Source organism: Hevea brasiliensis, chromosome 7 (genome assembly GCF_030052815.1).
Source record: "Hevea brasiliensis isolate MT/VB/25A 57/8 chromosome 7, ASM3005281v1, whole genome shotgun sequence".
Classification (NCBI taxonomy): Eukaryota; Viridiplantae; Streptophyta; class Magnoliopsida; order Malpighiales; family Euphorbiaceae; genus Hevea; species Hevea brasiliensis.
Genome location: NC_079499.1, coordinates 21,860,569 through 21,874,453, shown reverse-complemented (window position 1 = coordinate 21,874,453; position 13,885 = coordinate 21,860,569). Strand labels below are relative to the sequence as shown.

At 39.0% G+C, this 13,885-nt stretch overlaps 1 protein-coding gene and 1 long non-coding RNA gene across 2 annotated transcripts; both read right to left on the bottom strand.

The window, feature by feature from the left end:
- Positions 1-1,463: 1,463 nt before the first annotated feature.
- Positions 1,464-8,681, bottom strand: LOC131181347 (uncharacterized). Its single transcript, XM_058149392.1, has 3 exons — positions 8,615-8,681; positions 7,488-7,859; positions 1,464-1,753 (listed from the first exon to the last, which is right to left on the bottom strand). The coding sequence occupies exons 1-3, from the start codon at positions 8,679-8,681 to the stop codon at positions 1,707-1,709; spliced, it is 486 nt and encodes a 161-aa protein (XP_058005375.1). The 3' UTR covers positions 1,464-1,706.
- Positions 8,682-9,316: 635 nt separating this feature from the next.
- Positions 9,317-10,421, bottom strand: LOC131181521 (uncharacterized). The gene is made up of 2 exons (XR_009150052.1): positions 10,222-10,421; positions 9,317-9,599 (listed from the first exon to the last, which is right to left on the bottom strand). It is a non-coding gene; the product is annotated as an uncharacterized LOC131181521 (long non-coding RNA).
- Between the last annotated feature and the right edge of the window lie 3,464 nt (positions 10,422-13,885).

The following is a 13,885-nucleotide window of genomic DNA, read 5'->3' as shown; positions in this document are numbered from 1 at the left end:
TACCCATCGCTTGGGCACCGGCTCGTTTGACTTAACTGTATTTTATTTCTAAAATTTTTGCTAAATTTTTCTCATTAATATTTGAGTTAATTATGGTTCCTCACTTAAGTTTAATTATTTTTCCGGACGTTCTAGCTGTCCGATCGACACCCACACCGATCAAAGAGAATGTACGGAGTTGTTACGGGGAGGGTGTTACAACTCTTCCCCTCTAATTTAAATTTCGTCCTCGAAATTTACCTGACTTAAGTAATCGGGGAGTTGTTACCTCCTTGTTTCTTCACTTCCTTGTATCGCCTCATCAGTGTCTGGGTTTGGCTCTTCCTGAGCTTCCATAGTATATACTTGTGGTGCCACCCTGACTTCGGGCTTTTCAACTGTCTCAGAAACAATCTTCTGTGAAATGTCAGCCGTGTCACACCTTACCCCTCTGTAAGGCATAACATGATCCCGTAGAATACCTAATGAACTACCGAACTTCACCTACCGATAACTCATTAAGTACCCTACAAGGGATTTTAAAACAATTTTCTTATCTTTGACAAGTGGTGAGCATTTCTAATGAGTATTTAAAACATTTAGTTGAAATTAAAACTAATTAATATTTTTGGCCATTTTAGTTTTCCGCAAATTTGATAAAAATTTTGACAGAGTTTCCTCTGTATTTTGAGAAAACCGTTCTTGAATACTGTAAAAGCACTTCTAAAAGATTTTCTCAACCACTACTTGGTTTCACAATCAAACTCAATCAATTTATCAAAATTCACAAGTTCAATAATTCTCAAAATCATCAATCAATATCATTCATATTTCATTAAAAACAAAATAATTTATACATAACCTTACAAATTTATATCAAAAGAAACACAAACTAAACTTTATTACAAACTTCATACAAATTTGTGTACAAGCTGCTCAAGACCCATTTTTACATGTCCATACATTTATGTGCAATATATACATCAAAAGAAGTATTTACAGTTAGGGTATAAATTATACCCGAAGGCTTCAAACTGATGACTTCACACACCTCAGCAGCTCAGTCTGCTGCTCCTCTAATCTCTGTATCTGCGGCAAAGAATAAAGCTATCACGAGTACTAAGACTCGATGGTGCACAATATACTAAAATAATCTTTATGCAAAACTTAAAGCACATTCATTCAAAAATTTGACTAAACATGAAAATTAAATACAATCATGCATTGTAAGATTTTACATGTAAACCAAGTTTATTTCAAAGTATCAAAACACATTTCATAAAACCCACAGTTAAATCACGCCATTCGAAACAAATAGAATCTCAATAGCCAGAGGCTAAAGAGAAATCACATGAATCTCAATAGCCAGAGGCTAAAGAGAAATCATATCACAAGGCTAGCTAGCTCAAATATATGGATATCCATTCACATCCTCTTCTACTGGCACACCTCAATACTTCTCCAGAGAAGGAATCAAAATTCGAAACTAATTACCCCCACTAGTCGTGCTAGTGAGGTGTTCAAATATGTGGTCATGACACTGTGGTTTCAAAACTTATCTTAACAATTTGCTAAACATTTTCTTTTCAAATATACATAATAACTTTCAACAATTTAGATCAACATCATAAGAATGTCATAATCCAATATTTCACATTATTTAAAACGATATGCAAAAGATGATTATAAAAGTATATGTTGTGCACAAACCTCAAACGAGTCGTCCTTTAGCCTCGACTCGGTTCCTCGGGTTCCTTCCCGATATTCTTTTCAACTGAAACACACAATTTTACAATGTTTCAGTACTAGAACTTAAAATAAATCCAAAATAAACTTAACTTCACATTTAGCTAGCTCTAACGTGTTAAATTCGACGTTCTCGAAATTTTGTGTTTGGGTTACTATTCACTGCACTATTCAAGTCAAATTATTGACTTTCTAAGGCTTAATGGGTATGGGAACTCCAACTTCACCCACATACCACATTTTGGTCACCAAACTTGTTGGTTTTGGTCATTTGTTTAAAGCTTAGGTCATTTTGGCAAAATTGCCAATTTTCGGTTTTGGTTTTCCGGTTGCACTATTCCATTGGTCGATCTACTGTTGGAATTTGACAAAACTTCCTTCATAGAAAATGTTCCTTATTGTCTTAAGTGTATTCTCATTTTTGGATCACCTCAATCGGAGTTTTGTAGCTCAAGTTATGGCCAAAATAAGTTTACTGTTCACGTGCACTGTTCATACTGCAATTTAGGTGCTGGCAGATTTTTGGTCCAACTTTGGTCAATTGTTTGATCAAGTTAAGTTCATAATTCGGTCTCACTTTCTTCATATGAAATGTTGTACTATGTCTTAGGTTTCCATCGATTCAAGAATCGCCTAAATCCGAGTTTTCTGGAGAGAGTTATAGCCCTCCAAACATTGCTGCTCAATGAAAATTCTGCAGAATTTCAGTACAGTAATTTTAACTTTGCTCAATGATTTGAATGAGTTAATGGCCTAATTTGGGTTGGTGTTCTTCATGAAAGTTTTAGGTCTATATCATATCTAATTGCTGGCAAAATTTCAGGTCAATTTGACCTACCTAGCTCGAGTTATGACCAAATGAACAGTTACTGTTCATTTGGTCAGTTTTGTGCAGTGGCAGCCTGCAATCAACTCACTTTGGTCAATTGTTTCACCAAGTTTTGGTCAGTTTTTGGCCATGGTTCCTTAATGAAAATTGTGCTCTTTTATGTCTATTTTCATCTCCAATTGGTGGCATATCAATTGGGCTTGTAAAATTTGAGTTTTGGTCCTTCAAAGTGGGTTTGGTCATGCTGCCAGCAGCATGACCATTAACCTCCGAATTTAGTTTTCATTCCTATCATTCCCACACAACTTATTTGGTCATAATTGACCATTATTTCATTTCACAATAGGTTAAACATGCCATTTATGCATTTCTCCAAATTTTGGTCCATAAACCCTAGCATTGAAACCCTAACTCACTCATTCAATCACAATTGGTGCATTTCCATCTTAACACCATACTAATGTAAGTTTATTAACATCTTTAATTCCCTTTAAACACATCAAACCATACCAATCATACTCCCATCAACCAAGCCAAAATTTCAGTTTAGTCCTTCTCCCATGATTTTATTTCATTTCAAGTTTATTTACAAGCTCTTGATGCCACACTAACACTAATTAAACAATAAAAATTGAAGTTTATAGTACTATACCTTGAGCAGAATTTTCTTCCTCCTTTTCTTCAAATTTTTTTCTTTCTTTTCCTTGAATCTTCTTTCTTAGTTGCCCAAACAAGGTCTACTTATGGTAGAACAATTTTGTATGGTTGGATTTTAGTTTTTCAAGCTCAAAAATGAGCTTTCATGGTGGTTTTGTGAGGGAGAGAAGAGAGTGACGTTTTTGAGAAGATGAAGATGACTTTTTGTTGTTAATTTTTTTCTTTTCTTAATTTATTTTAGTTGATGGAAGACCACAAAATCCCATTTAATAAATAACTTAATTAATTTCTTATTGACATCATTCATGATGTCATCATCTTTAACTTTTCTATCTTCTTCTTCTTTTTTTTTTTATTTTTTTTTCTATTAGTTTTTTTAATTTAATTCTCGATTCCGAAATTTTCTTTTCTCCGATTTTATTTGACAGTTAGGTCAGGAGTCAGCTCTTGGGGTCAATTGACCAAATTGCCCCTCGCCGGTTCATCCCGGTTTGCAAATAATCCAATATTTCTTCCGGCTCCCTGACCTAATTATTTGACTGACTTAACAGTTCTTTTTCGTGATTTCCTCTTTTCCACTGTGTTCATAAGGGTCCTAAGGACCGCAGCGTCACTTTTTACGATTCAAAATTTGAGTTTAAAAAGACTTGTGATCGTTCAGGAGGTCACTCATCGCTGTGACTCTCGGCTCGTTTAACCTCTTATGTTCTGTTTTTCTTATTTGTAGTTAACTAATTAAACATTACTAATTATTTATGTTTATGGCTTCTCAAGTTGTCTTAAGTGTGGCCCTAATCCTATTAATTGTCCGGACCGACACCGGTCACCGGAACAGTGAAATCTACCAGGCTATGCAAACGGGGGTGTTACAATTCTCCCCCTCTTAAATAAATTTCGTCTCGAAATTTTACCTGGTATCAATCTCTGAACAGCTGTGGGTGTTGTCTCCTCATGTCCTCCTCTCGTTCCCAAGTAGCTTCTTGGCCCGAATGATGGTTCCACAGACTTTTACTAACGGTATGCTTATTCGCTATTCCGTAGCTTCACCTCATAAGCCAGAATCTTTATGGGTTCTTCTTCATATGTGAGGTCTGGATTCACTTCTATTTCTTCTACTGGTAGTACATGAGATGGGTCTGATCGATACCTCCTCAACATAGACACATGGAAGACATTATGTATCTTTTCCAACTCTGGAGGTAGTGCCAACCGATATGCCAAAGGACCCACTCTTTCCAGAACCTCATATGGCCCAATGAAACGAGGACTCAGTTTCCCCTTTCTGCCGAATCTCATAATTCTCTTCCAAGGAGAAACTTTGAGGAAAACTTTCTCACCCACTGCATACTCAATATCCCTTCTTTTTTAATGAATATAGGACTTACGATGCGATGCAGTCTTAAGTCGATCTCGGATCACCTTGATTTTCTCTTCAGTTTGCTGAATAATTTCGGGTCCAATCATCTTTCTTTCACCCAGGTCATCCCAACACAACGGGGTTCTACATTTTATGCCATACAAAGCTTCATATGGAGGCATCCCAATGCTTGATTGGTAGCTGTTGTTGTAAGCAAACTCAATCAAAGGCAAGTGTGTATCCCAACTACCCTCAAACTCAATCACACAAGCCCGTAGCATGTCCTCCAAGATCTGAATTACCCTCTCGGGTGGCCATGCATGCGTGGGTGGAATGCAGTACTGAAGTTCAATCTAGTTCCTAGGGCTCTCTGAAGACTACCCCAGAATCTAGAAGTGAACCTAGGATCTCTGTCTGACACGATGGATACTGGCACTCCATGCAATCTCACAATCTCATCGATGTATAACTTGGCCAATCTTTCTAAACTGTAGTCCATCCGAACTGGCAGAAAATGAGCAGATTTAGTCAGTCTGTCAACAATGACCCAAACTGCATCATGACTCTTTTGTGTCCTCGGAAGTCCCATCACAAAATCCATCGTTATTCTCTCCCATTTCCACTGCAGTGCGGTAGTGGATGTAACAACCCAGCGGGTACTTGATGCTCTGCCTTCACTTGCTGACAAGTTAGGCATTTGGATACAAACTCTGCCACATCTCTCTTCATACCCATCCACCAGTAATGCTCCTTTAGCCCTCTATACATTTTTGTACCACCAGGGTGCATGGCAAAAGGAGACTCATGTGCTTCCTTTAAAATGATCCTCCTCAATTCAACATCATTAGGAACACACATTCTGCCCTGGTGTAGCAATAGACCATCATCTCTGAGTGAGAATTCTGGTTTCTTGCCCTGCTGGGCTTCTTCCATCGACTTCGATACTTCGATCATTACGAGCGACCATTCTAATCGATCAATCAACACCGCTGTACATGCCATGCAACCGCTATGCGCCTCATCATTAATCTCTAAGTGGCATGCAATGATCTTAACTCATGTACCAAAGACAAAGGAGTAACCGTAGACTTGCCATAGTCTTGCGACTTAAGGCATCGCCACAACATTAGCTTTCCACTGGTGATAGTCTATCAGACAATCATTGTATTTTATCAACTCTAACCTTCTCCTCTGTCTCAAATTCAACTCTTTCTGGGTGCCCAAATACTTCAAACTCTTATGATCTGTGTAGATGTAACATTTCTCCCCATACAAATAATGTCTCCAGATCTTAAGAGCAAACACAATGGCTGCAAGCTCCAAATCATGTGTCGGATAATTCCTCTCATGCGGTTTTAGCTGGCGTGATGCATAGGCAATGACATTTCGATCTTGCATCAACACACAACCTAACCCGTTGTGAGAAGCATCGCTGTAAACTGTATATTCTTTACCCGGTGTGGGTAAAGTTAGGACTGGAGCTTCAGTCAAACATCTCTTCAATTCATCAAAACTCTGCTGGCATTTATCCGTCCACTGAAATTTTACATCTTTTCTAAGCAGCTTGGTCAATGGAGATGCCAACATGGAGAATCCCTTCACAAATCTACGGTAGTATCGGCTAACCCAGAAAACTACGAATTTCTGTGACATTTCTGGGTGGCCTCCAATTAAGGACAGCTTCAATCTTACTTGGATCTACCTTAATGCCCTCTTCTGATACTACATGCCCCAAAAAAGATATTTCTTTCAGCCAAAATTCACACTTCGACAATTTGGCATATAGCTGTTTCTCCCTCAAAGTCTGCAGTACAATCCGCAGATGTCTATCATGCTCTTCTGCATTCCTCGAATATACCAATATATCATCTATGAATACCACCACAAACTGGTCGAGGTATGGTCTGAAAATAGTGTTCATCAGATCCATAAAAGCAGCCGGAGCATTAGTTAACCCGAATGGCATGACCAAGAACTCATAATGGCCATAGCGGGTTCTGAAGGCAGTTTTAGAAATACTTTGCTCTTGTACTTTCAGCTGATAATAACCTGATCTCAGGTCAATTTTGGAGAACACAGCTGCACCCCTCAACTGATCAAACAAGTCATCAATGCGGGGCAATGGATATCTATTCTTTATTGTCACCTTATTCAACTGCCGATAATCAATACACAAGCGGAGAGTGCCATCTTTCTTCTTTACAAACAACACTGGCGCTCCCCAAGGTGACACACTAGGGCGGATAAAGCCCTTGTCAAGCAATTCTTGCAACTGCACTTTCAACTCTTTCAATTCTGCAGGTGCCATTCTATATGGCGTTATAGAGATTGGATCCACACCAGGCATAACATCAATTTCAAACTGCACCTCTCTTTCTGGAGGTAATCCTGGCAATTCTTCAGGAAATACATCCGGAAAGTCACATACCGTAGGGATGTCCCTTAGTGCTGGACTCCCCACCTGGGTGTCTATCACATGTGCCAAGTATGCTTCACACCCCTTTCTGATCATCTTTCTGGCTAGTGCAGCCGAAATGATGTTTGATGGCAGTAAATGCCTCTCCCCGTGTATGACCACATCACCGTACAAAGGGAGACCAAAAGTGACTGTCTTCAGTCTACAGTCAATCATAGCATGATGCCTGGCTAACCAATCCATGCCTAAGATAATATCATACTCTCTGAAGGGCATCTCAATCAAGTCTGACAGGAAAACATGTCCTTGGATCACCAAAGGACAGTCTCTATAAATTCTGTTGACCCGGACCTCTTGTCCTAACGGACTAGTTACTAGCACTTCAAAACCCATTTGCACACATGGGACAGCAAGTGAACTGACTATGCTAGCACTAACATATGAATGGGTTGAACCCGGATCAAACAATACAAATACATCTTGACCAGAGATAGAGAATATACCAGCTACCACATCAGAAGTCTCAGCCTCTTCACGCTGTCTCATTGCGTAGATTCTGGTTGAAGCACTTCCTTGTCCTGACTGACCAATTGTGCCCTGACTGCCTGAAGCAGTGCCTCTACCTCTGCCTCTTCCTCTGCCAACTGACTGTGAACCTCTGGGAGCAGGACTCTGAATAGATCCCTCGGCAGTAGTAGGAGCTGGACCATATCTCGGAGCACTAGTACAGTCTTTAGCTATATGGCCCTTACCTCCACAGTTAAAGCAGGCTCCAGTGGCCCAATAACATTCCCCCCCATGAATCTTGCCACAAGTCTCACAGGGGCGGGCAGAATGTGAACCCTCGCCGATCACGACTGACCTAGGGGTCTCTCCTGCAGAATCGGCCCCTACCAAATCTTCCACCTCGACCCCTGCTGGGTCCACTAAACTTCTTTTTCTTTCCAGAGGTAGCACCAGAACTCTGTTCAACTGATTTTTCCCCCTTGTCTTTTTCTAATTTCTCGACTTTTTCCTTCACTGGGTTTGCTTCTGCTTCAACTCTCTCCAGTTCAAGTGCTTGAGACATAAGTTCTGAGAAGTTGCTGTGTCGAAATCCCACAACTTGCATCCTTATGCTGGGCTTCAAACCCGTCTCAAATCTCTTGCATCTTGCTTTACTGGTAGTAAGGAGACTCTCCGCATAGTGACTCAGGCGGGAGAACTCTCTCTCATACTCTGCCACTGATCGATTTCCTTGTTTCAAACTAAAAAAATTCTTGCAATTTCTGATCAACATATGCATCTGGGATGTATTTCTGTCTGAACTCTCTGATGAAGTCATCCCAGGTTAGCACTGGTGGTTCTGCCAAGCTGTGGGGGATGGTCTTCCACCAATCATATGCATCCCCTTGCGAGCGACCACGTAATATTCGAACTTCAACTCATCTGGGCAGTGCAATTTCTTAAACACTCTGTCCATTCTTTCAAGCCATTGCTCTGCCTCAAGTGGGTCTACTGTACCCTTAAATTCTGCAGCCCCATACTTCAATAATTTATCATATTGTCTGGCTGGAGGCAGTGGTTGTGCCACAGGTGGTTGGGGTGGAGCTTGAGCAGGCATACCCCCAGCCATTTGTTGAAACATTGCCGCTATCTGTCATGCGAATCAGGCAGAATTTGCGGCATTTGTGGGGTGGTCTTTGACCCACCGACATTCGTAAAGTCGGGCTTCCTTGTGCCTCAGCTTCAACAGACTGCTCAACTGAGCGATCCCCTTCTTCCATTTCAGTCTGAAGTTAGGGTATCTCCTGAACAAGTAACACAAGGAGATTTCCCTCCGTTAGTTCATATTCATGATGTAATGCACTGTATGTAACAATTATGGACATTGAGCAGTTGTACTTAACAAAGAAAAACACAAATTCACAATTTAAAACATAATTCAAAAACTTGCTCTGATACCACTAAAACATGTCACACCTTACCCCTCTGTAAGGCATAACATGATCCCGTAGAATACCTAATGAACTACCGAACTTCACCTACCGATAACTCATTAAGTACCCTACAAGGGATTTTAAAACAATTTTCTTATCTTTGACAAGTGGTGAGCATTTCTAATGAGTATTTAAAACATTTAGTTGAAATTAAAACTAATTAATATTTTTGGCCATTTTAGTTTTCCGCAAATTTGATAAAAATTTTGAAAGAGTTTACTCTGTATTTTGAGAAAACCGTTCTTCGAATACCTGTAAAAAGCACTTCTAAAAGATTTTCTCAACCACTACTTCGGTTTCACAATCAAACTCAATCAATTTATCAAAATTCACAAGTTCAATAATTCTCAAAATACTGTCAATCAATATCATTCATATTTCATTAAAAACAAAATAATTTATACATAACCTTACAAATTTATATCAAAAGAAACACAAACTAAACTTTATTACAAACTTCATACAAATTTGTGTACAAGCTGCTCAAGACCCATTTTTACATGTCCATACATTTATGTGCAATATATACATCAAAAGAAGTATTTACAGTTAGGGTATAAATTATACCCGAAGGCTTCAAACTGATGACTTCACACACCTCAGCAGCTCAGTCTGCTGCTCCTCTAATCTCTGTATCTGCGACAGCAATAAAAGCTATCGCTGAGTACTAAGACTCAGTGGTGCACAATATACTAAAATAATCTTTATGCAAAACTTAAAGCACATTCATTCAAAAATTTGACTAAACATGAAAATTAAATACAATCATGCATTGTAAGATTTTACATGTAAACCAAGTTTATTTCAAAGTATCAAAACACATTTCATAAAACCCACAGTTAAATCACGCCATTCGAAACAAATAGAATCTCAATAGCCAGAGGCTAAAGAGAAATCACATGAATCTCAATAGCCAGAGGCTAAAGAGAAATCATATCACAAGGCTAGCTAGCTCAAATATATGGATATCCATTCACATCCTCTTCTACTGGCACACCTCAATACTTCTCCAGAGAAGGAATCAAAATTCGAAACTAATTACCCCCACTAGTCGTGCTAGTGAGGTGTTCAAATATGTGGTCATGACACTGTGGTTTCAAAACTTATCTTAACAATTTGCTAAACATTTTCTTTTCAAATATACATAATAACTTTCAACAATTTAGATCAACATCATAAGAATGTCATAATCCAATATTTCACATTATTTAAAACGATATGCAAAAGATGATTATAAAAGTATATGTTGTGCACAAACCTCAAACGAGTCGTCCTTTAGCCTCGACTCGGTTCCTCGGGTTCCTTCCCGATATTCTTTTCAACTGAAACACACAATTTTACAATGTTTCAGTACTAGAACTTAAAATAAATCCAAAATAAACTTAACTTCACATTTAGCTAGCTCTAACGTGTTAAATTCGACGTTCTCGAAATTTTGTGTTTCGGGTTACTATTCACTGCACTATTTAAGTCAAATTATTGACTTTCTAAGGCTTAATGGGTATGGGAACTCCAACTTCACCCACATACCACATTTTGGTCACCAAACTTGTTGGTTTTGGTCATTTGTTTAAAGCTTAGGTCATTTTGGCAAAATTGCCAATTTTCGGTTTTGGTTTTCCGAAGTTGCACTATTCCATTGGTCGATCTACTGTTGGAATTTGACAAAACTTCCTTCATAGAAAATGTTCCTTATTGTCTTAAGTGTATTCTCATTTTTGGATCACCTCAATCGGAGTTTTGTAGCTCAAGTTATGGCCAAAATAAGTTTACTGTTCACGTGCACTGTTCATACTGCAATTTAGGTGCTGGCAGATTTTTGGTCCAACTTTGGTCAATTGTTTGATCAAGTTAAGTTCATAATTCGGTCTCACTTTCTTCATATGAAATGTTGTACTATGTCTTAGGTTTCCATCGATTCAAGAATCGCCTAAATCCGAGTTTTCTGGAGAGAGTTATAGCCCTCCAAACATTGCTGCTCAATGAAAATTCTGCAGAATTTCAGTACAGTAATTTTAACTTTGCTCAATGATTTGAATGAGTTAATGGCCTAATTTGGGTTGGTGTTCTTCATGAAAGTTTTAGGTCTATATCATATCTAATTGCTGGCAAAATTTCAGGTCAATTTGACCTACCTAGCTCGAGTTATGACCAAATGAACAGTTACTGTTCATTTGGTCAGTTTTGTGCAGTGGCAGCCTGCAATCAACTCACTTTGGTCAATTGTTTCACCAAGTTTTGGTCAGTTTTTGGCCATGGTTCCTTAATGAAAATTGTGCTCTTTTATGTCTATTTTCATCTCCAATTGGTGGCATATCAATTGGGCTTGTAAAATTTGAGTTTTGGTCCTTCAAAGTTGGTTTGGTCATGCTGCCAGCAGCATGACCATTAACCTCCGAATTTAGTTTTCATTCCTATCATTCCCACACAACTTATTTGGTCATAATTGACCATTATTTCATTTCACAATAGGTTAAACATGCCATTTATGCATTTCTCCAAATTTTGGTCCATAAACCCTAGCATTGAAACCCTAACTCACTCATTCAATCACAATTGGTGCATTTCCATCTTAACACCATACTAATGTAAGTTTATTAACATCTTTAATTCCCTTTAAACACATCAAACCATACCAATCATACTCCCATCAACCAAGCCAAAATTTCAGTTTAGTCCTTCTCCCATGATTTTATTTCATTTCAAGTTTATTTACAAGCTCTTGATGCCACACTAACACTAATTAAACAATAAAAATTGAAGTTTATAGTACTATACCTTGAGCAGAATTTTCTTCCTCCTTTTCTTCAAATTTTTTTCTTTCTTTTCCTTGAATCTTCTTTCTTAGTTGCCCAAACAAGGTCTACTTATGGTAGAACAATTTTGTATGGTTGGATTTTAGTTTTTCAAGCTCAAAAATGAGCTTTCATGGTGGTTTTGTGAGGGAGAGAAGAGAGTGACGTTTTTGAGAAGATGAAGATGACTTTTTGTTGTTAATTTTTTTCTTTTCTTAATTTATTTTAGTTGATGGAAGACCACAAAATCCCATTTAATAAATAACTTAATTAATTTCTTATTGACATCATTCATGATGTCATCATCTTTAACTTTTCTATCTTCTTCTTCTTTTTTTTTTTCTTTTTTTTTCTATTAGTTTTTTTAATTTAATTCTCGATTCCGAAATTTTCTTTTCTCCGATTTTATTTGACAGTTAGGTCAGGAGTCAGCTCTTGGGGTCAATTGACCAAATTGCCCCTCGCCGGTTCATCCCGGTTTGCAAATAATCCAATATTTCTTCCGGCTCCCTGACCTAATTATTTGACTGACTTAACAGTTCTTTTTCGTGATTTCCTCTTTTCCACTGTGTTCATAAGGGTCCTAAGGACCGCAGCGTCACTTTTTACGATTCAAAATTTGAGTTTAAAAAGACTTCGCAGTCGTTCCCGAGGAGGTCACTCATCGCTGTGACTCTCGGCTCGTTTAACCTCTTATGTTCTGTTTTTCTTATTTATAGTTAACTAATTAAACATTACTAATTATTTATGTTTATGGCTTCTCAAGTTGTCTTAAGTGTGGCCCTAATCCTATTAATTGTCCGGACCGACACCGGTCACCGGAACAGTGAAATCTACCAGGCTATGCAAACGGGGGTGTTACAAGCCGTTTCTGCTCTACCCGATCTTTTACCCCTTTGAACTATAGGGGAAGGTCTATCAACTTGTACCGGAGCTATTGAGCCACTCCTCTGAGGGCAATCTCTTATGAAATGATCCGTAGCCCCACACTTGAAACACTCTCCGCTAAATCGACACTCCCCTCTGTGTCTTCTACCACAATGCATACATTCAGGCTTTGGGGTTGATCCCCTTGTTATTGTGCCCGGAGAACTAGCTATAGATATTCCAATCTGGCCTCTGTGGCCCTGTGTCTGATCTTGTGAACCAGAACCCTTAAACTTCTTACTAACAGTCGGTATACTTGACTGTCCTGGTCCAAATTCCCTTTTACGCTGCCTATCTTTCCTATTTTGTTCATTTATTCTCACTTTCTCCACTTTTAATGCAGAATCAACTAACTTGGAAAATACCGTGATTCACAGGTAAGTGAGCTGGATATTGATGTTGTCTTTTATTCCCTCTTAAAATCTCTTAAACCTTTCACTTCATTAGGGACTATCTCCCTTCCATAGCTCAATCTTACAAATTCCTTCTCATATTCGCCACCGACACTGCCTCGCTCAGTTAATAAACTCTCTTCTCTCTTCCAGGTATATAGTACCCACATATTTCTTCTTAAATTCTGAAAGAAAGAAGTCCCAAGTGACAGCTTCTGGCTGCACTTCACTAGACACCGTGTCCCACCACTCATAGGCATCGTCTTGCAGCAAAGAGATGGCAGCTTCCAGGTTTTGCTCTGGAGTGCAGTGAAGTTGTTTTAGTACTCTGCCTGTTCTGTTCAACCAATTCTACCGCAACAGAGTCATCTTCTCTTGCCATAGAAGTCCACACCCAAACTTTCTTAGCCTTTCCAGTGTGATTTACTGTGGAGCCGGTGGTGGTGGTGGTGGTGCCGGCATTACTCCGCCATTTGTCTAAAGAAGTCGGCCATTTGTTGGAACATGGCTCGTGGAGGCCGAAAGGTGCTCTGCTTGAGCTGGCGGAGCAGATTCTCTCATGCCCCCAGTCTCAGCTGCTGCAGGTGGAGCATGACTCTCCACTTCCTCCTCAACGGCTCTCTGAGATGAAGGGTCCATATCCTATTCAAAATAAGAAAGATAAGCAGATCTGCGTTAGTGTCACCTCGACTCTTACAAATGCAATGCATGGTATGGACTCAATCTAGGCCCAGAAACGCCTAAACCGTGCTCTGATACCACTAAATGTGACACCCCTTACCCGACTACAGTGTAGCCGAGCAAGTTA

Coding starts and splice junctions, on each gene's coding strand:
- LOC131181347 (XM_058149392.1), bottom strand. CDS start 8,681: ATGTCGGTGGGTCAAAGACCACCCCACAAATGCCGCAAATTCTGCCTG. Junction 7,860..8,614: donor GATTCGCATGACAGATAGCG/GCAATGTTTCAA, acceptor CCGATTCTGCAG/GAGAGACCCCTAGGTCAGTC. Junction 1,754..7,487: donor GACTTCTGATGTGGTAGCTG/GTATATTCTCTA, acceptor TGTGTGTTTCAG/TTGAAAAGAATATCGGGAAG.